The sequence below is a fragment of the Sus scrofa genome, chromosome 6, assembly GCF_054392235.1.
Source record: "Sus scrofa isolate SSC_HxYL_T2T_F1_AM1 chromosome 6, Sscrofa_HxYL_maternal_Yorkshire_Landrace_v2.0, whole genome shotgun sequence".
In the NCBI taxonomy this organism is placed as follows: domain Eukaryota; kingdom Metazoa; phylum Chordata; class Mammalia; order Artiodactyla; family Suidae; genus Sus; species Sus scrofa.
This window is the reverse complement of record NC_139388.1, coordinates 112,820,055-112,846,982: the sequence shown is the minus strand read 5'-3', so window position 1 is coordinate 112,846,982 and position 26,928 is coordinate 112,820,055. Positions and strand designations below refer to the sequence as shown.

Below are 26,928 nucleotides of genomic sequence, written 5' to 3'. Positions count from 1 at the left end.
TCAGTATCCCACGTTACCATGAGCTGTGGTATAGGTCACAGATGTGCTCAGATTCCATGTTGCTGTGGCTGTGGTGTAGGCTGGCAGCTGTAGCTCCAGTTGGACCCCTAGCCTGGGAACTTCCACATGCCGTGAGTGAGGCCCTTAAAAAAAAAAAAAAGTAGATTTTATGATTTTTTTTTTTTCAGCCGCACCTGTAGCATGCAGAAGTTCCCAGGCCAGGGATTACTCCTGAGCCACAGAAGTGACAACACTGAATCTTTAGATGTTAGGCCACCACAGAACTCAGGCAAACCAACATTTTCCATTTTTTTTTTCCCCACTGTGTGAAAAATTTGTAATGTAAAGTAGGTCATTTAAAAGTGAAATCTGGGAGTTCTCGCTGTGGCACAGTGGGTTAAGAATCTGATTGCAGCAGCTCAGGCTGCTGAGGAGGCTCGGGTTTGATCCCTGGTCTGGCACAGTGGGGTTGAAAAGTCCAGTGTTGCCAGAGCTGTGGCTTGGATTCAATCCCTGGCCCAGGAACTTCCATATGCCCCAGGTGCAGCCATTAATATTAAAAAAAAAAAAAAAAGGTGAAATCTAAAAATAACAACAAAAAGTGAAATCTAAAGATGGGAAGTTGAGGGGGGAAAAAAAAAACTGCTTAACATAGCAGAAGGAGCGACTTGGTGCCAGGACATACGTTAATACAAGGAATGGGAAGAAACCACACAAAGAACCAATTCTAAAATGATCTTTTCATTTTTAATTTCTTAAAAAGCATGTTCACAGCACACTCCTACTAGAATGCCACACAGCAATGGTTTGCTGCTCTTTGTTAAACAGTATGTCAGAAAACAAAACCAAAAAAAATTTTTAATGGTTAATAGTTTTTAAAATTAGTTCTCTGAAATTTCTGTAAAGCCAATAATCACCAGTCATCTAAATATTTGTTTCATAGTGGTAAACCTTTCAGAAGTGTAACAAATATCTATCCCAAATCACACTTCTCCAAATGCAATTAAAAGTTATACAATGGGAACAAAAATAAATATTTTTCTAGAAAGAACATATCTGGCATTTTAAAATAATTTTAATGGAGACGCTTTCGAGTATAAATAATGTTTAGATTTTTACTTTCTATTACCAGAGTTTAGGTCTTTAGTGAGTCCAATCTGATTTCAGTAATGAGGAATGATTTTGTGGTAGTTAATGAGCTTCAATCCTAACAAAGCATGTACTTTCCCAGTATAGTACTTGTATCAAAAAGTGGCATCCAGCCAGTACTAAAATTATTAAGAGTGAGGCCAGATAGTTCAAATTAGTTGGTTAATCTGGACCCCAACTTGATTGATATATACTTTTCCTCATTTGATTATATAATGTTTCTAATTAGCTTGCTGTATTTTTCTCAAAATCAATCAGTACATAATTTGAGTGAAACATAAACTGAACTTTGTTTCACTGACTTCATTAAAATATGTCAAACATGGTTAAAGAGTCTATTCTGTCCTTCCAGATAATTCACATTTTCACTATAAATGCAGAGTGGCTGTACCATGAGTTACATCCTAACCATTTCACCTAAATGTAGAAAATCTGAAAGTTAAATTTAAAAAATGTGGATAGTCGAGAAGTACTTATGTATTTCTCTCTTTCAGGGACCTATGATGCCTTTCTTTGGATATGAGTATGAAAAAGAAAAATTCAGTTCATGTTCATAATGTACCAATAAAAAGTACTTTGCTAATGTCTATTTCTGTCAGTCATGCTGAAACCAAATTTCAACTTATGTACTAAAGAGAAGAAATTTTCCTTTAAAATCATGGTCACAATATGGAAAAAGAATTGAGAAGGGCTAATTTTAGGGCAATAAAATATCTGAGGAAAGACGCAACACAAAACAGGGAGGTGAAAAAGGCAAGTACGTTGTAATAAAAGCCTCCCTTGTAAACACATCTGTCCCTTCCTCCCATATTTGGAAATGTTAAAAATTCTCATCAAAACTTTTTATGCCACAAATCCTGTAAAATCAGGTTGATTTCAGCTAGATAACCTGCTATTAAGAATTATATTACCTTATTCATATCATGAGAGGTAGTGACATTTTATTCTTTCGATACCGAGCTAAAAATTCCACGCACCTGGCATATGGGTTACAAGGGAAAAGAAGCACAGAAGCACCATTGTACACTCCTCATGTTTTGGTATTTCAAGTCACCCATAACTTCATGTGCCATTGGCAGCTGACAATCACCGCTGTGTTAACACTGAAAGCAGTGGCTATTAGTGCTATTCATCATATAGGACTGGCGGACCTCCATCATCTTTCAAAAATGAAGCAGCTTTCCTTCCGTTCTTCTGAACATGATCTTCGTTCATTTTTTCCAAAGCTTCTATCTGCAAAATTAATACATTGAATCCATTTGCCAAAATCTGACTTCACAGAAATCATGCTTGGGAATTAACCAGCTATTTTTACTCTCAACACAAGGTCATCCCTAATGACACTGGCCTTGAATTAGAATTAGTGTTGGACACATATTATAGTGAGTCACATGCATGTATTACAATGTGACACGCATATGTATTTATTTGATTACATTACCAGGGTCACTGTTTAGGGTCCTTATCAAGCCAGCAATTGGCATCAGATATGCCTTGCTATATAATCTATATAGCCTTCAGGGATCAGGAAAAAGAAAATTCCAAATTTGGTTCAACAGCAGTAACACCTAGAAACTGTACCGAGCTAAAAGCTGGATTTATCATCCTCCTGTTACTTCTTTTCTGGCCTTAGGCTCCAGCAGAGCTTGGTCAAATTCAAACCACAAGGGAGATGTCTGGAACAGCCTCTATAATCATTCTCTGCTTTGGCAGGTTGCTGGGAATAATTAACTACTGCCTCACTTTGCAGGTTTTGTTCAATTTTAAGAGATTTTTCCTGGAGGAAGTTTTCTATGGTTCTGTAGATCCAAATTGTAATAACTGGGTATTTCCAAGGATTGCCACTGCTGAATTTTTATGATCAGTTAAAGGCAGGGATCATGTGTTACTGCTTTTTGTATTACTCGGTGTTCACTGGTCAACTTCCTCATTCATAAACGGGGGAGGGGGGAGGCATATACTGGAAATGTTATTTGTCCATATCAAACAAACTGGGAACTCCTTGAAGAAGTGTTTTTCTGTTACGTTTATCCTAGAGTTTAAGCCTGGAAAGAACCAAAAACAACATCTCTAGAAAAGAAAAACCTCGAATTTTGTTTTTGAGGGGATGAGAGGATCTAGTCAGTTCGGGGTTCCAGTTATCTACTCTATGTGGTTCCCCATTATTAGCAACGTAAAAACAGCCATACAACACTTACCTCAGCTAAGAAATCAGCTTCATTATCTGCCGAGATGTTTAAGCCTGAGACAGCATTGAAGAGTTCTCGCTCGCCAAGGGCTTCCTTCACTCCTCCTTTCTGGAAAAACTAGTAAAGAAATATAAGAAAGTCAGTAGGGATATTAACAAGGTTCTCTCAGAAAGGAAAAACAGGGTATAGTGTACTTGTAAGTTATTAATGAATTCCGTCTACAATTTTTAAGCCATAGATGTTCCCAACTCAAGTATAACTCCATTCAGGTCTATCTGCTTACTGTCTCTCTCACACATCTGGGCTGTCTTCTGGATTGTAAGTTTGTCATATTGCAACTTATATACTATAAACATGAGTGGTATTTATAAAATTGCTTGGCACTGCTCTGCATGAGTATTCTCAAAATAATCACTAAGCTGGAGTTCCCACTGTGGCTCAGTGGATTAAGAACCCGATATAGTGTCAGTGAGGATGTGGGTTCGATCCCTGGCCTTGTTCAGTGGGTTAAGGATCCAGCGTTGCCATGAGGCATGGTGTAGGCCACAGATGAGGCTTGGATCTGCGTTGCTGTGGCTGTGATGTAGGCCAGCAGCTGCAGCTCTGATTCAACCCCTAGCCCAGGAACTTGCATATGCCTCAGGTGTGGTTGTAAAAAAGAAAAAAAATAAAAATAATTACTAAATCTCATGAATTAAAATTTTCCGGTAGACTTAGAAGGTGCTTCCAAAATGACGTTGCACTATCACTTAGAAAGACCATTCTCATCTGAATCTGTTGCTAACAATTCATTTCCTTTAAAAATAGCAAGCAAATGTGCCCCAATACTCAGTGATTACTGAGTTTTACCTTCCCTAATCCGTTTACTCCGCCTCACAGAAACAGTGATCACACCAGGCCACCAAGAAGCCTATTCTCTTTTCAGTGTAGTAACAATGGCATTAAGCATTCAGGCTTGCTACAGGCCAGCTTCTCTTAAAGCACGGTGTATGTGGATTGAATGGATTGATGGACTGAATATTTAGAACCAAAATAAAGACTTATTCCCTTGGAAATTTAATTCAACAGCCCAAATGTGAGGCGCGCTACCAATTTGTTGCAAAAATGAAATCTGACAAATCAATCTTTCTCTATTTCAAAAGCAATCAGTAACTAAACCCTTTTTTTTTTCTTTCTTTTTTTTTGGTCTTTTCGTCTTTTGTCTTTTTAGGACCGCACTCGCAGCATATAGAGGTTCCCAGGCTAGGGGTCTAATCAGAGCCACGGCTGCCGGCCTACACCACAGCTCACAGCAACGCCGGATCCTTAATCCACTGAACAAGGCCAGGGACTGAACCTGCATCCTCATGGTTCCTAGTCAGATTCGTTTCCGTTGCACCACAACGAGAACTTCCTTTCCTTTCTGAGAATACAGTCACCTTACTTTTCCTAGGAACGAGAAAAATCTTTAAATCTGTCATAGCCCATAAAAAAGACAGTTTACATGCCTACCTGTGAGACATTCCTACAGTCACGGAATAAGAACTCCAGGCCATGAGGATGGGTTGGTTCTACAGACTGACTGACATCGATCAACCAGACCTATTTAAACAGCACACAGTGATTTCTTTGCCTTCAGTAGTTTACATCAAGTCATTTAATGTGAACACTAACAAAACGCTCCTCACCTTCCCAGCATGCCACAGCATGTTATACTCACTGAGGTCGGCGTGTACAAGCATACATTCATTATACAACTGCTGCATCAACTGTGAGGAGGCAAGGCAGACGTTTAAGAAATGAAGGAACAATTCTAATTTACCTACCCAACTAAAGGGTCTATGTCAACCAATTTCCCAGAAAGAGCAAAACTAGGTTAAAGAACTTCTTTGTATAGACTAGGGCTGTTTTTTTTTTTTTTTTTGGTTTTGTTTTCCCCTTCGAAGGAGGGTGGGAGAATAATGAGACTATGGAGGGGATATGTTACTGTGTGACATGATCTCCCTGTCCACGTGACAGCAATGAGGTCAGGAGGCCAAAGGGCAGACCTGGATTCCCACATGTTTAAGAGAGCTGTAGTCACTGACGAAGTTTACCCTTCCAAAAAGGGCAAATGCCACACTGAGACCTCTACAGGGTGTATACAACTCCAAGGTGGAAAGTTCTTCCTGCCAGACACAGTGGGAAAGAGATATTCTTATAAATTAAATGGCATTATATATTAATTATTGATGGTAATTAGATTTATAGCAGTGATTTGTCTCCCAGCCTTAATAGAATCACATAGGAAGAGGACATCACTACTTCATCTCTTTCCAGCCACTCCACCACCAAAAGAAGCCAGAAAAGGAGACTTGATTTTTTCTTTCTTTTTTTTTGGTCTTTTTAGGCCCGCAACAGCAGCACATGGAGGTTCTAAGGCTAAGGGTCAAATCGGAGCTACAGCTGCCAGCCTACACCACAGCCACAGCAACACCAGACCCAAACTGAGTCTGTGGCCTACACCACAGTTCATGGCAATGCCGGATCCTTAACCCACTGAGTAAGGCCAGGGATTGAACCTGCATCCTCATGGATACTAGTCAGGTTTGTTACCACTAGGCTATGACGGGAACTCCCAGACTTGATTTTCTTTTTTTTTTTTTTTTGTCTTTTCTATGGCCACACTCACGGCATAGAGAGGTTCCCAGGCTAGGGGTCTAATTGGAGCTGTAGACTCCAGCCTACGCCAGAGCCACAGCAACGCAGGATCCAAGCCACATCTGCGACCTACACCACAGCTCACGGCAACCCCGGATCTTTAACCCACTGAGTGAGGCCACTTTATGGTTCCTAGTTGGATTTGTTAAACCACTGCGCCATGATGGGAACTCTAAGACTTGATTTTTCTTTAAATGTTTTCCTACTAGAGGCAGAGAAAGTTGGATTCTCTCTCTAGTTATATTTTAGTTTTGAGGTTTTTGATTGACGTATAGATGATTTACAAGGTTGTTCTGCTGTACAAGGTGATTCGGTTAAACATATACACACAACCATTCTTTTTTCAGATTCTTTCCCCATATAGATTTTATCACAGAATATTGGGTAGAGTTCCCTGTGCTATACAGTAGGTCCTGATAGGCCAACCATTCATATACCTCAGTGTGCATATGCAAGTCCCAAACCCCCAGTCAACCTACCATCTGTTCCCTTTGGTAACTATAAGTTTGTTTTCAAAGTCTCTGAATCTGTTTCTATTCTGCAAGTAAGTTCATTTGTATCCTTTTTTTAGATTCTACACGTAAGTGATGTCATATATTTGTCTTTCTCTAGCTATATTTTAAAAAATTAATTTGGATAACACATTCATATTCACATCAACTGCTGCGTGACATGAGAGTTCCATGCAGAGAGTGCAAAAAAAAATGCATGTTCATATATTTCTGCACTGTTCAATTAAGATAGTACAGAGGAGTAACAACCTCAGGGGCATTTTCTTAAGCTAGAAGAGCCTCAGATTGAATTCAGTTGCTGTCTGAAGCATAAATAACTTAAGATTCCTGACACAGGCGTTTCAACTCTAACACCTGCAGAGATGGAGAAGCCACTTCTTATCACCTTCATCATCACTTTCTTATATTGAGACCAAATCTGCCTCTAATATCACAATGGGACACTAATGAGGTCATTTATCTGCTACTAAATACAGTCATGTCAAATTTTATTTAATACAGTTTTGTGGATAATAGCTTCAGGCTTCTGTGTCACCAATACCTTCACTTGCTCCACTGGTATGATTTTTTAAAAAACCTCAGAAACATGCATACTGATATAAAGACAACTCTTCAATATTAACATTCCTTCACAAACTTCAGCTTGTCCTTGTTATCTCACATAGTGCTATTTTAGGACATTTTTTTTTAGCTTAGAGGAAATACTCTTAAAAGTTGATGTATGAATGTTCTGAAAGGCGCAACTTACATGAAGAGTTTGATAGTAGGCTTCTTTCATTTCTTCACTGCTGAGCTTTACTTCTTTTAATTTAGGGGCTGGTACTTGATCATGGCCAATAAAAGACATAACTAAAATGTGTTTCTTGAGTAGTACAACTGTTGGACAAGGAATTCCAGCTCTTTGCATTCTATACAGAAAGAAATGATTAAGAATGTAAAGGTCAGAGAGAGATTATTTCATTTATTCAACAGATATTTAACGAGGGCCTGGAATGAGCTGGCACTATGTTCTACTCTGGAGAATGTTGGAATGCAAAGGCAGTAAGACACAGCCTCTGCCCTCATAGGGCCTGTGGACTGGTGAAAATGACAGACAAGTGAGGAGATGGTTACAGTGCAATGCAGGATGTGCACTGGCAGAGTTGGGGGCAGGAACTTTGCAAGCACAAGGCATCAGGGAAGAAGTGGGCCAACAGGAATTAGCCAGATTCAAACTGTGGGGAAGTGCTGTGTGAAGGTGCTAGGGAGATGCACAGAAGCCTCCCAAGAGCACAGTTCACATGGGGAGTGTGTATAAATCCACACAGCTGGACTGTGCACAGAAGGGGGGGCAATGTGGGTTGAGGCTACAGACAAAGGCAGGCTCCACAACACAAAAGCACTGAGCTTGGAGTTCCTGTCGTGGCGCAGAGGTTAACGAATCCGACTAGGAACCATGAGGTTGCGGGTTCGGTCCCTGCCCTTGCTCAGTGGGTTAACGATCCGGCGTTGCCGTGAGCTGTGGTGTAGGTTGCAGACACGGCTCGGATCCCGAGTTGCTGTGGCTCTGGTGTAGGCCGGTGGCTACAGCTCCAATTCAACCCCTAGCCTGGGAACCTCCATATGCCGCGGGAGCGGCCCAAGAAATAGCAACAACAACAACAAAGACAAAAAAAAAAAAAAAAAAAAAAAAAAAAAAAAAAAAAAAAAAAAAAGCACTGAGCTTTACACCAAAGCTATGGGAACAGCTGACAAATTTTAGGAAAGGCAGGGATGAGACCTTAGTGATACAGAGAAGAGACTGGAGGGAAGTAAGACCTCTTAGGAAATTATTCCAATTAGAAGTCTTACTAAGTAGAAGACTTTTATAACTAATAAATATGAATAACTACTTTTTTGTTTTTGTTTTTGATCTTTTTAGGGCCGCACCTGCGGCATATGGAGGTTCCCAGGCTAGGGGTCCAATGTGAGCTGCACAATGTCACAGCCACAGCAACGTGGGATCCAAGTTGCGTCTGCAACCTATACCACAGCTCACAGCAACACTGGATCCTTAACCCACTGAGTGAGGCCAGGGATCGAACCTGTATCCTCATGGATACCAATCGGGTTCTTAACCTGCTGAGCCACAACAGGAACTCTGTTTGCTTCTGAAAGCAAACATCTTTAGGAAAAGCAAACTAAAATGAAGCTTTTAATAATTAAGACATGGGAAGGTTTATAAATAAGAAAGATTATTCTTCAACTTCTTGGTTGACAAAACAAATTCCTTTATAAATTCTGCTTAGAAAGTTGAGAAACAAGCCTAATATTAAGGCAAAGGGTAACTTGGCAAAACCCGACCACCACCAAATAAACATTAGCTGGAATAACTATTTTCTAAAACAAAACAGGAAATCATTATTTATAATATGCCTAATTGGAAGCTGGAAAGGACAGCATTTAGATACATGACAAAATATCTTAAGCAAAGAATGACTTAATTTTCCTCAAAATTTACTGAGGAAAGAAAAAACAAAATAGCTTCTTCATCCTACCAATATAAATTCAGGTTATATGCATGGAAATGTTTTCTTATAGAAACCCTCCTTAAACACTAGAATTTCAAGGCCTTCCACACTTGATATAAACGAATTTAAACGAAAGTGTAGATTTTTTTGCCTGGCTGGTAGGCCTAATACAAAGAGGTAATCACTGAGATGACTTCTAGCACAATGATTTTCTTTACCTTGTGAGATTGTGCATTTCTTTTTCTGCCCACATGCGGATGATCTTACGTGGATTTAGTTTACTGAAGCGATCTTTAAACCTGAAATCATCTTTAATATACTTGTCACGATTCTTAAACTCATTAAGGGTTGTTTTAAATACCTTGATGGCACATTCTGTAGGTATAACTTTAGTATCTTCCTTTTCATTCTCAATGCTAAATGGAAGAAATAAACATGAAGTCAGTGTAAGTTGCCAAGTAATGAAACAATTTCAAAATAAAGATTTTATGATATGAAAGTAGATCAACCTTCTCTGAAAATGTCAAGCCTTTTTTTTCTTTTTAAAGCTTTCAAATTTGATGTCTTAATAAAACCTTAGGTTTAAGCTTTTGAATAAAACACACTTTCAAATAAACTGTCAACCAGTTTTCAACAATCCATAATATAATATTCATTTAATGGCTATGGATTTAAATTTGAGGAGCAATAAAGAACTACAGTGTACTCTACCGGGGATGCTTCAGAGGCAAAACTCAGTGAAAGCAACAAAATAGAATGGCTCTTTAAAAACTCATTCCCAGCAGATATAAAGGTGAGTAAAGGGGTCCCTGCCCTATGAGTCTGCAAGGAGGGGTGGGGGAAGATAAATGAAATTCATGAACAGGACGGGTCCCTTTGGACTGGGAAGGTCAGGCAGGGTTTCCTGGCATAGGTGCATTTGAAACAGAGGCAGGACAGGGGGAGATCTGAACAGGTGCCATCACAGGATTAACGAAAGCAGAGGCGGGGAACATATCTGAGGAATAGCAGATACCACAGTTACAACTGGGCCAGAGAGAAGAAACGAAAGAAGTTAGAGCTGAAGGAACAGGATGCAGGCAGATTTGTGAAAGCCTTGACTGCTTGGGGAGAAGCCTAGATGTACTCCCAAAGGGAGCAAGAATCCCCAAGGCCTGGCACACTTCATGAAGATCAAGTCTACGATAATATCAGGATGGAATGAGCAGGAGAGGCTAGAGGTATGGAGCCCACCTAGGATGCTAATGCAAGTTCTGCAACAGTGAGCCACCGAGAGGGCCTGAATCATGGTGGTGGCAGTGCAAACAAAAAGGAGAGGGTTGGAGCTCCTGTCATGGCTCAGCAGTTAGCAAACCCGACTAGCATCCATGAGGATGTAAGTTCGATCCTTGGCCTTGCTCAGTGGGTTAGGGATCCAGCATTGCTGTGAGCTGTGGGGTAGGTCACAGACACCGCTCAGATCCCATGTTACTGTGGCTCTGGTGTAGGCTGGCGGTTACAGCTCTGATTGGACCCCTAGCCTGGGAACCTCCTCAGGTGTGGCCCTAAAAAGACAAAAAAAAAAAAAAAAAAAAAAAAAAAGAGGGTGGAAAGAGAGACAAGATTTACCTTTAAATATTTGACGTACTGTTAATCTGGAAAAGAAAGACTCTGTATTTCCAGAGGACAGAATCTGACTCAAACTCCCAACCCCCTCCTCTGAACCATATTTCCCCAGCAGACTTCTCCTCCGGGTAGCCTCAGAAGGTTGAGAGTACATACTCTGACTGGTTCTAAGTAACATCCTTTCTTCTTAACTGCTTTCTCTTCCTTTAAATATTTTGCTACAGATAACTGCTATATTTCTATCCTCCTCAGTCCCGACTTTCTCCAGAACTTCAGGCCGATTTATTTCATCCCTACTTGATCTCACCTGGATGTATAGCAGGCATCTCAGATTTACCGTGTCCAAAACAAACTTCCTGATAACCATACCCTAAACCTGCCCATCTTCAGGCTCTCGCCTCGATAAATGGCATCACCCAGCTGCTCTACCCAAGGATCTATCCTCTCACGTCCCACATCCACTCCAACAGCCCAGACTGGCCACTCTCACCTTCAAAGCACACACCAGCAGTCTCCCATTCTTCATCTTCGCTATCACCTGTTCCATCTCTCATTTGAACTACTATCATAACTTTCTAACTGATCTTATTGCTTGCTGCTTCTTTTGCCCTCCTATAATTCATTTTCCACACAGGTGTCAGAGTGAACTTTTGAGAATGAAACTCACATCAAAGCTTTGGTTCCCACTCTTTGCCCCAGCTTTACAAGGTGCTGCCTGGCCTACCCTCTGCTTTCTCAGCTTCCTCTCTCCCCCTTACACACTACACTCCAAGCATACTAGATGTGTCATTTAAATCTAAGTTTAAATGTCACTGCATTTGGGAGTTCCTGTGGTGGCACAGCAGAAACAAATCCGACTAGGAACCATGAGGTCACGGGTTCGATCCCTGGCCTTACTCAGCGGGTTAAGGATATGGTAACACCGGAACTTTATGCATCCCTATATTGCCAAGACTTCCTACAATAATAAATGAAAAATTACTGTTTGCCATGCAGAATGAACTCTGATTTTGTGAAAATCCATTAATATCAGGGAGAAGGGGCTAAGTTTTTGTTGATATGATGGTATTTTATTTTACTCATTTACCTCCCTCCATATGCATGAAAGACAACAGATTCCTTTCCTGTGCTAATACAGCCAGTGATTGTCTCCAACATCCCAGAGTTGACCATTTTATACATAAGTAAACGTGTTTTAGGATCAACTGCTTTTTCCTGCAAAACATAAAGCGCTGTAAGTAAAAACGACTGGTAATAACAAAACATCATTTTCTGAGCCATTTCTAATAGCTAATATTCAAAATACACACTTTTAAAAACCTTTATTATTAATTTACCTAAATGTATATACAACAGGCTCTTAAAAGAGTGCTGTCAAGATACAATTCATTCTTATTCAACTGTGGTGGCTGCTGTCACTGCAGCTTGATTCCCGGCCCAGTGCAGTGGGTTAAAGGATCTGGCATTTCTGCAGCTGCAGCTGGGATTTAATCCCTGGCCTGGGAACTTCCATATGCTGCAGGCATAGCCATAAAAACAAACAAAAGACGTAATTCATTCTTATAACTCTAATATCTTTAAAAGTAAATATCTAAAAAAAATGAGTATTAAAAGTTAGAAACTAGCTTAGTCAATTTTTTTTTTTTTTTTTTTTTTTTTTTTTGCTTTTTTAGTGCTGCATGACAGCACATGGAAGTTTCCAGGCCAGAGGTGGAATCGGAGCTATAGGTGCCGGCCTATACCACAGCAATACAGGATCCAAGTCATGTCTGTGACCTATACCATGGCTCATGGTAACGGCGGATCCTGAACCCACTAAGTGAGGACAGGGATTGAACCTGCATCCTCATGGATACTAGTCAGGTTTATTACCGCTGAGCCACAACATGAACTCCAGTCAAAATTTTTCTCCAAAATTATTACCCCTCCTAGTGCATTGATCCGTAGTTTGTTTTTGTAAATGTCTGATCCTCAAGATGTTATACACTCTTTGTTAGTATAAAACATTATGGACTATTAAGTTATTATAAATATACCATAACAGGAAACTATACAGTCCAAATTAATTTTGACCACTAAAATTTTGAATAAGTGATTAATAACCATTTCCTGAAATCTGAAAAGTCAAATGTCAAAGCTATTTGGGTTTTATTTAGATCTTTGATTTGAAAAGTCAATCTCGTGGAAAAACATCAAATATGAAGTTTTGTCTTATTTTTTTTTTCCCCCTAATAACAAAGTTTTCTAACATGAATCTTTCCATTAAAAAAAAAAAAAAAAAAGGGAGTTCCCATTGTGGCTCAGCAGAAATAAATCTGACTAGCATCCATGAGGACACAGGTTCGATCCCTGGCCTCACTCAGTGGGTTGAGGATCCGGTGTTGCTGTGAGCTGTGGTGTAGGTTGCAGGCACGAATCAGATCTGGCGTGGCTGTGGCTGTGGCGTAGGTCGGAAGCTACACCTCCATATGCCGTGAGTGGCCCTAAAATTAAAAAAGAAAAAGAAAAGACAAAATAAAATAATATAAAAATAAGAATACTGGAGTTCCTGTAGTGGCGCAGTGGTTAATGAATCCGACTAGGAACCATGAGGTTGCAGGTTCCATCCCTAGCCTTGCTCAGTGGGTTAATGATCCGGCGTTGCCGTGAGCTGTGGTGTAGGTCGCAGACGCGGCTTGGATCCAGCATTGCTGTGGCTCTGGAGTAGGCTGGCAGCTACAGCTCTGATTCGACCCCTAGCCTGGGAACCTCCATATGCTGCGAGAGCGACTCAAGAAATGGCAAAACGACAAAAATAAATAAATAAATAAATAAGAATACTTACTGCAGTAGAATGCTCCTTTTTCTCATGCAGGCGGGCACTTCGACGTTCTTCTGAGTAGGCATGTTGTTTTAAAGCATTGAAAACATGGTTTGAAAGTTTTAAATCCATTCCAATTCCATCTCCTACCTGAAACCCAGGTGCAAACTGCCAAAAAGAAGAAAAATCAGCATCTGAATACTTTTAAAATGGGGACAGTAAAAACAAAAAACGAGAAAATTATTCTTTACTTGAAATAGGTTTCCCACTCAATAGATAATTAGTGTTATGAAAGCAGAACACATAGGTATTATATAGGAAAAAACAAATTAACTCACTGCCAAGCCCAGCAGAAAGGGAAACAAGCTTTTCAAAAAATTGCATCCCAAAGGAAGGGAGGGTTTATTCTATGCATAAAGAACATCCAACACCTCTTAAAACTAAGATATTTTAGCACATGCTTTGTATCTTGCTTTTACATCAGACAAAAAGGGTACATTATATTTTGAAATCACACCAAATCTTACCCAAAAAATACAATTCCATAATTATCTTTGCACCAAATCTTACCCAAAAAATACAATTCCATAATTATCTTTGAAGAGTTGGGTAAAACAGCAAGCTATGCCCACATCATGACATTACGTCCAATACAGAAACCATTAGCCATGTGTGGATATTTAAATTTAAATTGAGTAAAATTAAAAAATCAGTGCTTCAGTTGTATCACCCAAATTTCAAGTGCTCAGTTGCCAATAAGGCTACTGTAGAACATTTCCATCACCATAGAAAGTTCTATTAGACAGGGTTATCTCGAGTCAGATCTGGACTATTTCTAGAATTTAATGTTTACTTAACAAGTATTTGTGTTCTAAAGTCCAAATGTTTTATATTAACCATGATACTTATGGATGAAAAAAATAACATTTTTTTTCTTTTTCTCCAATCTTTCAAAACTACATTTTGTTTTGATTTTGCAGGGGTAGTTTAGGCATAAGATAAAAAATTTAGGAGTTCCTTTGTGGCACAGTAGGTTAAGGATCCGGCGTTGCCACTGTTGCGGCTCGGGGTCACAGATATGGCAGGAGTTAATCCCTAGTCCAGGAACTTCTGCATGCCATGAGTGTAGCCCCAAAGGAAGAAAAAACTTTTAAAAGTGTAACAGGGTACATAGTAGGAACTATTTTTATCTCCCATTCTTTATTATTATTATTATTATTGACGTAAATTGATTTACAATGTTGTGCTAATTTCTGTTGTATAGCAAAGTGACTCAGTAATACATATATATACATATACATGCTCTTTTTTTATATTATTTTCCATCATGGTCCATCCCAGGAGATTGGATATAGTTCCCTGTGTTATACAGTAGGATCTTGTTTTTTATCCATTCTAAATGTAATAGTTAACATTTACTGGAGTTCCTATCATGGCACAGTAGAAACAAATCTGACTAGGAACCATGAGGTTACAGGTTCAATCCCTGGCCTCACTCAGTGGGTTAAGGATCTGACGTTGCCGTGAACTGTGGTGGAGGTCAAAGACACAGCTTGGATTGGCATTGCTTCGGCTGTGGTGTAGGCCAGCAGCTATAGCTCTGATTAGAACCCTAGCCTGGGAACCTCTATATGCCGAGGGTGTGGCCCTAAAAAGACGAAAAACAAAATAAATAAATAAATAAATGTAATAGTTAACATTTACTAATTAATAGTTTACATTTACTACTAAGCCCAAACTCTTCCCACCCCCTCCCTGATCTCCCATTCTTATTCCCCAATCACCACTGATACTATTTCTTGGTTATTTTATGGAAAATAAGATGCTGAAAAATAAATGTTACTTTCATAAGGATCATTTCTTAGCTTTGGAATTAATGTAAATCAAACCAGTTTTCTTAATATTGTAGAATTTTATTCTGAGGTACATTATATATTCAGTTAGAGGCTGAGTTTTCATGGTGATGCTGTACTGTTATCCAAAATATCTTTAAGGCTAGACTCAAAAGGACAAATATTATATGATTTCATTTACACAAGGTACATGGAATAACTAAATCATAGAGACACTACAATGGTGGTTGTCAGGGGTTAGAGGAGGGGCAATTGGAGAGTTACTATTTAACGGGAGCGGAGTTTCAGTTTGAGAAGATGAAATGTTCTGGAGATGCCTGTACAGCAATGTAAATATACTTACTGCCACTAAACTGCACATTTAAAAATGGCTAAAATGGTGAGTTTTGTGTTATGATTTTTTTATTTTACCGCAATAAAAATTAACAAACATATTGGGCGGTGGGGGGAATATGATGGGTGTTTGGGATGGAAATGCTATAAAACTGGGTTATGATGATCGTTATACAAGCATAAATGTCATAAAGTTCTTTAAAAAAAATGAACAAACATAAATAAAAATAAATAAAAAATAAAATAGAGTTCCTGTCGTGGCTCAGTGGTTAACGAATCCAACTAGGAACCTTGAGGTTGCAGGTTTAATCCCTGGCCTCGATCGGTGGGTTAAGGATCTGGCATTGTCATGAGCTGTGGTGTAGATCGAGGATGCAACTCAGATCCCGCATGGCTGTGGCTGTGGCTGTGGTGTAGGCTGGAAGCTACAGCTCCGACTAGACCTCTAGCCTAGGAATCTCCATATGCCACGGGATCCACCCTTGAAATGGCAAAAAAACAAATAAATAAATAAATAAATAAATAAAATTATCTTTAGAAAGGACAAAGGATATTTTTAGAAGTTTAAAACACTGCATTTAGAATCCTATGTTTTTAATTTAGTCTAATAAAATTTTTAATTCAGAGTAATACTTTCTGTAACTTACATTTTCCATTCTGGCTGTATTCTTTCTCCCACATACTACTTCATCATGTTTGGTGGTGATGTCTTTTCCTTTTCCAATAAAACCCTTTTTGGGAGTAGGAACTGGTTTTGCTGAAAGCGATAAAGACAAGCCAAGTATGTGAAAATAGCAAAGACTAAATTGCTGCATTCACTATTGTCTGAAAAAGATATTTGAATCTAATAATAAGTTACCAAGTGAGATTCAAAGATAAATATAAAACACAAGGAATCACCAGAAAAGTTAGTCTTCCTATATCCCCATTCTGTGCCCCCAGAAAGTAAAATCACTGGTACCTGGTCTGTAGGGGTCATCACGAGTATCCTGCCAGTCAACCTCATCTTCAGAGCTATCACTGTCTTCATAAGGATGCACTTTTCGATAATTTTCAAAGGAAATGGAAACTTAAAAGGCAAAAATAGTTGAAGATTTATTTAGGGGCACATAACAAGCATTTTCTACCACCCAATATTGTCACAATAATGTCATAGTACCTTTGCTATCTCCATTGAATTTTTTTTCTTCACGCCTAAGCTGTGCATCATATTCTCTGTCAAATTCCATCTGTAGCATCTGAGCCAGCATTAGGTCGCTGGAGGTGTCAATGTTTTCTCCAGTAATAAATGGTCCTTCAGCAACACTATTCAAAATAAGACAATATAGACTAATATAATGTGCTTGTGTAAAGAGATGCTACCAATTACAAGTGGGGTGTCCTTTTCACTTTAAAACTGTACTGAAGCAACAATAGGAAAGAACTTTACCAAATCATTCACTTTCCTGCCCAGCTGCCCTCTGACCAACAGCAGGCACCTGTGAGAGTACCAACTAGCTCTCTTAAGAGCTTCAAGAGAAAGCTAAAGGGCCTATAATAAAAACCAAACAGACCCCAAATTCATTTGTTCTGTGTTCTGATCAAAGGAGTAATAATATATATATGAAAAGACACGCTATAAACATTTGATCAAAACTGTACCCTACTTCATTATTTGTTAATTTGGAGATAATAGAGTTTAACTGTTGGAATAACTAAAACCCAGAGGAACAGAGTGGTTTGCCCAAGATGATGCTAAAAACTAGTCACAAAATCAGGACCAAACCCCAAGCATTAGTGAACTCCCAGTATGGTGCTCTTTCTATTGCACTGCTTTTCCATATGTATTTCTTAATCATTTGTCATGACAATCACTAATCAAATCCTAAGGCCGTTATAACAAGCTGGGAGATAAAATAGTCTTTGTGCATTTTACTTACGCAACTTCAGGAAAAGCAGCAGCTTCTTCTTCTAACTGCAATTCTTTAGCCAACTGTTCACTCATTACATCAGACAAAGAACAAGATATTGTATTTTGAGGGGTAGCCCATGGACACTATTAAGAAAAAAGGGGGGCAATTCAATTTCTAATAATGAAATTAAGGTACCTCTCAAACTTGGAAATAAGGTTATCTATTGAGAATTAGACTAGTCTAATCAACTCCAAAGGAATGATTTCCTGTTTGCAGAAATCATCTTAAAAGTAAAAATATCTCCCAGTTCAAATCTAATCAAAGACAATACCACCCCCCCTAACCCGAGCACTTTCTGGCCTGCTTGGCTGTATGTCCTTACAGTTGAGGGGAAATACCAGGCTACTCCAGCATCACCCAACTAGCCAATGAGTTCATGTAATGAACCATGTTCAGATCCCATGTTCACCAAGCAGTCTTCTGCTTTCAACTTGGCTTCCTGGTAGATTCTCTTATAAGAACAGGGCACACCAACTACCACAATTCAAAGCCCACTGGGAAATTATACTTACTTCTAATTTAAGCAGCAAGTCTACATGTAAAAACTGTGCGTCAGCCCCTTTCAAGACATCTTAGAATATGCTAAAACAAAAATAGCAATGGCAAACTACGAACCCTATATATCTGAACTTTCTTTAGAAACTGAGAAATAGATTCTTAATGCTAGAGCAAAGCAAAATTCTGTGAGGCCCTTCTAGAGTGGGGAGCCAGTTGGCCCTCAATGGCAGCAGCATCATCTCAGCTCTCCTGAAATATGTATGAACCACAGGTTTATTTTACAATTCCTAGTTTTTAAGGAAGCAGACTTTGTTTTGCAGCAGCAAATTATTCCATTTGATAGTCCAGTGATTAAGACTGTTAATACTGAATAAGATCTCTAAGTACCTCTTGAACTTGCCCGGCTCTCTATCCCCTTTCCAAGATAGCATCTTCCCATCACTGGGCTGTAAGAGCCTCTTAACTAATCTTTCTGTTTCCAGTCAAGCTCACTTCCTTTCTCCACGCAAGTGTTTTTTCTAAAATGCAGATTTGATTGGTTCACTTTCCTTACTTAAACCTCTTTTATTGTTTTAATGTATCCCACTGCCTTTAGGATAAAGTCCAAACTCCTTCCTTTACTAATTTAGAATACAGTGTAAGATGGCATTTTAACCACAAAACTGTTTCATCACGTTTAGCTAGTACAGGCCCGCTAGTTGGCCTAAGGGCCTGCTGGAGTGACTCCCACGGATTAACTGGGTGAGTAACCCTTGCTCAGTTTCCACAATGTTGAGGTTTAGGGATTTACTTGGTTCAAACTGTTAGAATTGAGTACTGTAAGGGTGATAAATAATAATTATATTTGTGCCTAAGTGAATCAGAATCAAGTTTTATCTAGTCTCACCCTGAGATTGGTAAGATCCACCCAGGCCCCAGCACACACCTGTACTGGCCTACTGCAGAATTGTTCCAGCCTTGTCTAAAGCCAGACAACAGGGAGGTTTCCTCAAGGTGTGATGTGGGAGTTCCCGTTGTGGCTCATCAGATTAAGGACCCAACTTAGTCTCTGTGAAAATCTGGGTTCAAACCCTGGCCTCGCTCAGTAGGTTAAGGATCTAGCATTGCTGCAAGCTGCAGCATAGGTCGCTGATGCAGCTTGGATCCAGTGTTGCTATGGCTATGTTGTTTGCCTCAGGTGCAGCTCCAATTTGACCTCTAGCCTGGGAACTTTCACATGCTGCAGGTGTGATTGTAAAAAGAAAAAAAAAAGGTGTGACCTGACTTTCACTGACTCAGATCTTGTCAGCAACTGAGCACTCTCCCAGTGAGGATTTTGGGGTCTGGAATCTTGAAGCTCTCTGTAATTTGGAAAATACAGGAGTTCCCATTGTGGCACAGTGTTTAATGAATCTGACTAGGAACGATGAGGTTGCAGGATGAGGTTGCAGGTTCGATCCCTGACCTTGCTCAGTGGGTTAAGGATCCGGTGTTGCCGTGAGCTGTGGTGTAGGTTGCAGACGTGGCTTGGATCCCAAGTTGCTGTGGCTCTGGCGTAGGCCAGTGGCTGCAGCTCCGATTGGACCCCTAGTCTGGGAATCTCCATATGCCGAGGGAGTAACCCTAGAAAAGGCAAAAAAGACAACAATAACAAAAAAAGAAAATATAGGTTATCTTTTGGGCATATAACTCTTGACTTCTTTCTGTATCCTCTAGAGAGATGATAAAATACTGCCTCTTAGCCTAGACATGTTTTGTCTAATCAGTTTCAAAGTCCAGGTTCCAAAAGGCAAATGACTATATTCTCTAACTCAGAATTGTCAATCACATTTTGCCATGACTAATAGTAGCATAACGGACACCATGGAAATATTCACCATGGAGTTCCCATTGTGGCTCAGTGGAAACAAATCTCACCAGTATCCATGAGGACGCAGGTTCGAACCCTGGCATCACTCAGTAGTTTAAGGATCTGGCATTGCTGTGAGCTGTGGTGTAGGCCAATGGCTACAGCTCTGATTCGACCCCTAGCCTGGGAATCTGAAAACCTCCACATGCTGTGGCTACGGCCCTAAAAACACCAAAAACAAAAAACAAAAAAACCAACCAAACAAACAAACAAAAAAACCCCCAGGAAAAGAAATATTCACCATTTTGGCTAAACATACTTAACTCAGATAGATTAAGTCACATACATACCAGAGTAATTGCAGTGTCACCTCCATTTTACAGATTCAAAAACTAAGACCTAGAAAGTTTTTTAATCCAAGATAACAGTGTAGATAGAAGTGCTGAGATTTGAACCAAGGCAGGAGGACTTAAGAGGCTGCACTCTCAGTGTTTTGCTACACTGCTTCCCTAACCACCTTGCTGCCCCGCCCCCCCCAAACCCAAATACAGCATATTTTCATCCCGCCACACATGCTCTTCTTTGAGATTTTTCTTCCTTCTCTGTTTCCTCCAATTATATGTCAGCTCTTCAGCAAAGTTGTCTCAGTCTTATCAGACAAAATTAGGTCCTTTGCTTTATCTTCCCATACCAGTGTTAGACAGTTAAATGCCGTCAGCCACAACATAGCAAGAGCCCCTGAAAGGCAGGGTCTTCTCATTCTGAGTCCAGCATAGAACTTGAGTCATAAAGAGGCCTTCAAGTATTTACTGAATAACATGTGCCAAAAGGAAACCTGGAGATATTTCATGGAACTGCCAGGTTGTCCCTAGGCTGTAGAGGTCTGGTGCCTTTCTTTCTTTCTTTCTTTCTTTCTTTTTTTTTTTTTTTTGTCTTTTGTCCTTTTAGGGCCACACCTGCAGCATATGGAGGTTCCCAGGCTAGGGGTCTAATCAGAGCTGTTGCTGCCAGCCTACACCACAACCATACCAACGCCAGATCTTAGCCACATCTGCGACCTACACCACAGCTCCCAGCAACGCTGGATCCTTAACTCACTGAGCGAAGCCAGGGATCAAACCTGCAGCCTCATGGTTCCTCGTCAGATTCGTTTCCACTGAGCCATGACAGGAATTCCTCTGGTGCCTTTCTACACCCCTCTCATTTTAAAGTCCTTCTTTCCACCTTGCAGTTGGCCCCTTTGCCCACCCACTTCTGATGCTTCTAGTCTCTTGCTAGTAGTCAGTCAATTCTACTAAGGTGTTAAACATCAGCTGAAAATCCCTCAGAGAGGCAAAAACGACAGGCAGTAACTGTTACTTTGAGGCAGAGATTTACCTATTCCCGAGATACAATGAACCAGAAAGAAAAACATGCAGAGTCGGCAGAGAGCATCAGGACACCCTAACTGCCCACTCCCACTGACCTTGCTCCTCAGAACCTTAGACTCCAGCGCTGTACTTCCCTGAACCTCCGCTGACAGCTCAGCTGAGCCACCTCATGCTGAGGCAATTTCCTTGGGGGTGGGGGTAAAGACTTCCGAAAGTTTGCCAACTTATCTACTCTGCAATCAAATCCAAACTCTTCAAACCAGTAGCCTAGCCAAAATCTCCCTGTAAAATGTTCTGGGCTGAGGGACAGCTGCCAGGCAGGGGCAGTCCTCCACAGGCACAAGTAGTTCACCACCTGAAGAGGGCTTAGAAAAGGTACTGGGAGCTCCGCCTACAAATAGGCACCACAAGGTGCATGGCAGGGAATCCTCTGCTGTCATCTTGCAACTCTTCAGTAAGTCAAACACTTTCTGTGAACAGAGAAACTCTGCCAAATGGTTAAACAATTATAAATCTAAGGAGACGTAAAGCCCTTCATCAACTTGCTCTATCATAGAGATCACACTCATTTCCCACTACGCCCTTCATCAGCATAAACTCCCCACCACAGCAAGATCTGATGGGAAACCCCACACAGTCCTCTTCAGTTAGTCATTCTCTGCTTTAAATGAAGCCCATGACCAGCTCCTTGACTCCTGTTTCCTGAAGACCCCCTGACCCACCCTGTTTTCCTCTCCTCTGCGAAACTGCCACCACTAAACTCAGCAACTTGGGGTCTTCACAACTTCCGTTCTCCTACACCTGGCTGGCTGCAGAGCAGAGGGAAATCAATCCCCCTTCCTTCTACTGTTAAAGATGTGCCCCCAGCTGCCCATCTCACTTTTTTTTTTTAAGGTTTTACTGCACACAACCACAGGGAAAGAGTCAAGTGAAAAAACAGCAAACATGAAGGAGGCACATAACAAAACTTCTGTCCTCAACTTGAAGTAAGTCAAGAGAACCATAACCCACAGGAAGGTCCCCTTCTGCTCCCTTTCACCTAGAAGCCATAATCTAGGCAAAATATTTAAGTGGGTAATTTAACTTCTCCAAACAAGGATCTCTGTAAAATGTGATATGGGTCTATACAACACTAATCCATTTTTTTTAACTTTCAATTTTAGAGTACTTTCAGATTTACAGAACAATCACAAAGATAGTACAGAGAATTGTCAAATATCTCATACCCAGCTTTCCCCATCAGTACTGTACACTTGTCACAATTAATGAACCAATACATTATTATTAGCTGAAGTCCATACTTCATTCAGATTTCCTCTGTTATCCCCTAATGTCCCTTTTCTATTTCAGGATACCATATAACATTTAGTCATCATGTCTCCTTAGGCTCCTCTTGGCTGTGAATTTCTCAGATTTTCCTTTATCAACCCTGACAGTCTTAAAGAGTAACACTAATTCATTTGCTACAGCTTCTTCCAAAAGAGCTACACACTTCCTCATTTGTGCCTCCATTTGAAAATACGCCCTTCCTGGAATATTCCCTAAAATTCTTTTGTCCATAATGGCAGTTTGGAATTTTATAACTGGGGACCCCAAGTCCTTTTTAGGGTGTCTAAGAAGTCAAAATCACTTTCAGAATAGTTCTAAGATATTCTTCATCTTTTTCACTCTCGTTCTCTCAAGAGTATGGAGTTTTTCAGAGTCTCCATCAGATACGACGGCAGCCCTGTGGTGGCTACTAGAATGTGTGTATGTGTATTCTTATGTTTTCCAAAATTTTCAAAGGCCATAGGTTTAGGATATAAATGTACATTTTTAGAGATTAACTCAGTTTGTTCTTAGTGTGTCTACCATGCTCTTATTCCCCATCTTCAATTACTTCAACTAATTTGACTTCTGTTGTACTGCAACAGACTGAAGAAAAAAAGAGCTATGAGAATCCAGCTGTCTTCTATTAAATCAGACCTTAAAGAGACTTGCAAAAACACAAGACACTAATTGTTTTGGAAAATAGCTTTTTTATAAAGTATAAAAATGTTATCTATATTAATATAATGACTTACATCACATAGTAAATATTTTCAATATCTCAGCTTTAATTTCTGATATGACAAATATCAATAGATTTAATCAACATAAAAAAAAAAATCTTGGATTCCTCAATGGTTATTAAGAGTGAAAAGAAGTCCTGATGGAAAAGTTCTGAGAATTGCTGGCCTTTAACACTCCTTCATTTTCTAAGACGTTCCTCAAATCTCTACCTCCTCTACATATGCATCTATAATTGCTTCAGTTTTCTAAGAAGTCAGAGAAGGAAAAGAGTAAGCGATACTTGTGGTGTTTTGCCTATGAAGATGCTGTCTTCCCAACAGAAGAGCAATAAATCCCAGGATGATTTTCACTGAAAGGTGAAAATGAAATTTTATAGTTCATATGATGTACACTTAAATGAAAATATCACTGATATCAAATATTTTATTACTAAATTAATTTTGTAAGGGAACTTTTACAGAAATTAGGCATTCTGAGCAAAGTTCATCTCACTTGACATTTGTACAAGCTTTACAGATGCTTAATTGAGGAATTTAATAAAGCACTGATTTCATCCTTTTATGTCTACTGATCTTGCCCCGGTAAACAAGGCCATAGTAGAAAAAAACACACAAAGTAACACATAAATGTACCCACATTTGTCACCAGAATATCTTAGAATCTCCCTAGGGTTGTAGGAGAACTTTCATAAAAATTTCCTTTACTGAACAGCTAATTTCCCCCCTCCCACTTTCTCTTAAGACCTAGTCCGAAGATCTAATAAGATTAACGAGTGACCCTTTAAAGAGAACAAATGTTCTGTGTTAGCATGTAAAGAAGTGAGTGAAATGGGTAAAAGTGGTCAATAGGTAGAAACTTTCAGTTACAAAATAGTCATGGGAGTGATGTACAGCATGGTGACTGTAATTAACTAACACTGTATCATATATTTGAAAGTTGGTGAGAGTAAACCTTTTTTTTTTGTCGGGCCGCTGCCGCGGCATATGGAGGTTCCCAGGCTAGAGATCTAATCGGAGCTGTAGCCACCGGCCTACGCCAGAGCCACAGCAACGCAGGATCCGAGCCGCGTCTGCAGCCTGCTCACCACAGCCCACCGCAACGCCGGATCCCCAACCCACTGAGCAAGGGCAGGGATCAAACCCACAACCTCATGGTTCCTAGTCGGATTCGTTAACCACTGCGCCACAACGGGAACTCCAGTAAGAGTAAATCTTAAAAGTTCTTAACACGCACAGATTGAAACCCTGTATGTTGACTTATTGTGGTGAGCATTTTGCAATATATACATATATAAAATCATTATGCTGTACGCCTTAAACTAATATGTGGTTATACGTCCATTATTTTTAAAGGAACAACTATGAAGCTAAAAAGTTAGTTTCCTTCAGAATCTCTTTTGAGGAACACAAAATCTCAATTGAAGCACTTCAGCTTCCAAGCAAATCCTCTGAAAAGTGGCAATCTTTTCACCCTTGTAATGAAAGTATCCTGAAAAGCAGCAGCCTGAAACCAGTAATGTGAAATAAACATTTCAGTTGGCCATTACAGGAAAAGGCTTAAACGTTAAAGCCCAGGCAGATGGTAGAAATAACAGTCTTACAGTAGCAAAACACTTGATTAACCTAAAGAAGAGGGAGGGTGCGCCTGGATTGATCTCTTACTGCCTCAAAAACAAGAAACTGTCCAAACAGGATTACCACACTTGCCAAGCTAAGGAAACAGCTTCCTAAACCACCTTTCAGTTGGGCTTTCTGTGTATAATTGGGCTGACTCACTTGGCCCAAGAAAAACAAGTTCGTACTTGCTTTCCCTCACACGTCAGCGTCTCTAAGCGAGTCCTGCCCAAATATATGCTACAGAGGCTCAAAAATCAAGGTGCCGAACTAAAGAGAGACTCCAAACCTCCCAGGGTGGCCCTTGGCAGCCTGCGCCCCGTCCCTGCTCTTCCACCCCCACCCCCCTTTCCGAGGTGGCCCCGGTCCTGCCCAGAACTTTCCGAGTCGCCTGTGGGGCCGCCCCGGCGCCTGCCACCCTCTCCGGGCCCTCCGAGAGGACCAGCCCAGGTGACTAGGGCAGGCACGTCAGCCACGACCGCCCCTCACCTTGTTGGGTCCCCAGGCCGCTGCGGGCCCGGGCTCAGGGGATGCAACTCCGACCAGATCCATGTGAGGGAAGAAGACAGCGACGGAAACAGAGCAGAGAGGTGGCAGGACAGGGAAGCAGCTTCCGTCGAGGAGAGAGGCGGTGGGGCAGGGGCGACGGGCTGCTGACGCCGGAGCTGAGGTGACAGATGGCGGCGGCGGCCGCCGCGTCCGGAACTAGACCTCTTCTCTTCCGCCCTTTTCGCTGGAACGCTCGCTTCCGATTGGCCGCCGCCCGCGGCTCCGCCTTATGTCACCTTTCCCCGCCCCCGGCGGGCCGCACTTCCAGTTGCTGCTCCCAACCGGGAGGTGGTGGTCACTGTCTTGGTTGCCCCGCGGAGCGGTGTCGGGCGTGGCTTCCTCTGGGCAGTCCATCCTGTGTCCTGGCTCGCCGAGGGGGCTTCTGGGTCTCATTAAACAAGATTTGGACTGTATGGACTATAAATAAACAAGCAAGCCAGCTCTCCATTCATTCATCATTTATTTCCCCCTGACTTTTTTTTTTTTTTTTTTTTTTTTTTGTCTTTTGTCTTTATAGGTCCCCACCTGAGGCATATGGATGTTCCCAGTCTAGGAGTCTAATCTGAGCTGTAGCTGCCGGCCTACGCCACAGCCACGCCAGATCGAAGCTGTATCTGCGACCTACACCACAGCTGAGGGTGTCTCCGGATCCCGAACCACTGAGCGAGACCATGGATCCAACCCGCAACCTCACGGTTCCTAGTCGGATTCGTGTCCGCGGTGCCACCAGAGGAACTCCTCCCGGGTGACCGCTAAACTGGGATGGTGTGGGAGACCTAGAATGGCAGGTTTAGAGATGGGAAACTGAAGAAGTCCGATTTTGTTTTTATTGTTGTCGGTAGGAGGCGGGGCGTGGCATGTCAAGTTTTGTAGTGTGTTGTGTAACATTGAAAAAAAATAGGACTACATAGAAGTTTTGAGTTGACATTTTGTAGCGAGATTTTCATAACATGGCAGGATAAAAGTAGCCAAACATTATTACATTTCTTTCTTTTTTTTTTTTTTTTTTTTTTGTCTTTTTGCCTTTTCTTGGGCCGCTCCCTCGGCATATGGAGTTTCCCAGGCTAGGGGTCTAATCGGAGCTGTAGCCACCCGCCTACGCCAGAGCCACAGCAACGTGGGATCCGAGCCGCGTCAGCAACCTACACCACAGCTCACGGCAACGCCGGATCCTTAACCCACTGAGCAAGGCCAGGAACCGAACCCACAACCTCATGGTTCCTAGTCAGATTCGTTAACCACTGCGCCACGACGGGAACTCCTGTGTCTCATTTATTATATCCAGGCGGTGCTCAAAGTACTGCAATAACACTTCTCAAAATAATTCTGAGAGATAAATTAAATCATTATCTCTGTTTTACTGATGATGAAACAGACACAAGAGAGGTAAAGTAACTTGCCCGGTGGTCTGTGGATGAAAATAATCAATAATCAACCTATAATAGTAGTACAAAAGA

At 40.8% G+C, this 26,928-nt stretch overlaps 1 protein-coding gene across 8 annotated transcripts; it reads right to left on the bottom strand.

The window, feature by feature from the left end:
* Positions 1-728: 728 nt before the first annotated feature.
* Positions 729-25,623, bottom strand: RIOK3 (RIO kinase 3). Of its 8 annotated transcripts, none has more exons than XM_021096177.2 (13): positions 25,412-25,623; positions 17,529-17,644; positions 16,769-16,914; positions 16,571-16,678; positions 16,257-16,366; positions 13,448-13,591; positions 11,711-11,838; positions 9,237-9,434; positions 7,278-7,437; positions 5,006-5,086; positions 4,830-4,919; positions 3,348-3,455; positions 729-2,382 (listed from the first exon to the last, which is right to left on the bottom strand). In XM_021096177.2, exons 1-13 carry the CDS (start codon positions 25,472-25,474, stop codon positions 2,275-2,277), a joined length of 1,560 nt encoding a protein of 519 aa, XP_020951836.1. In that variant the 5' UTR covers positions 25,475-25,623; the 3' UTR covers positions 729-2,274. The 8 variants fall into 8 exon arrangements, 1 of the variants encoding a protein (XP_020951836.1); XR_014807743.1 differs by having other exon boundaries at positions 2,074-2,382; positions 7,278-8,117; positions 8,717-9,434; XR_014807744.1 differs by lacking the exons at positions 729-2,382; positions 3,348-3,455; positions 4,830-4,919; positions 5,006-5,086 and having other exon boundaries at positions 7,332-8,125; positions 8,555-9,434.
* Between the last annotated feature and the right edge of the window lie 1,305 nt (positions 25,624-26,928).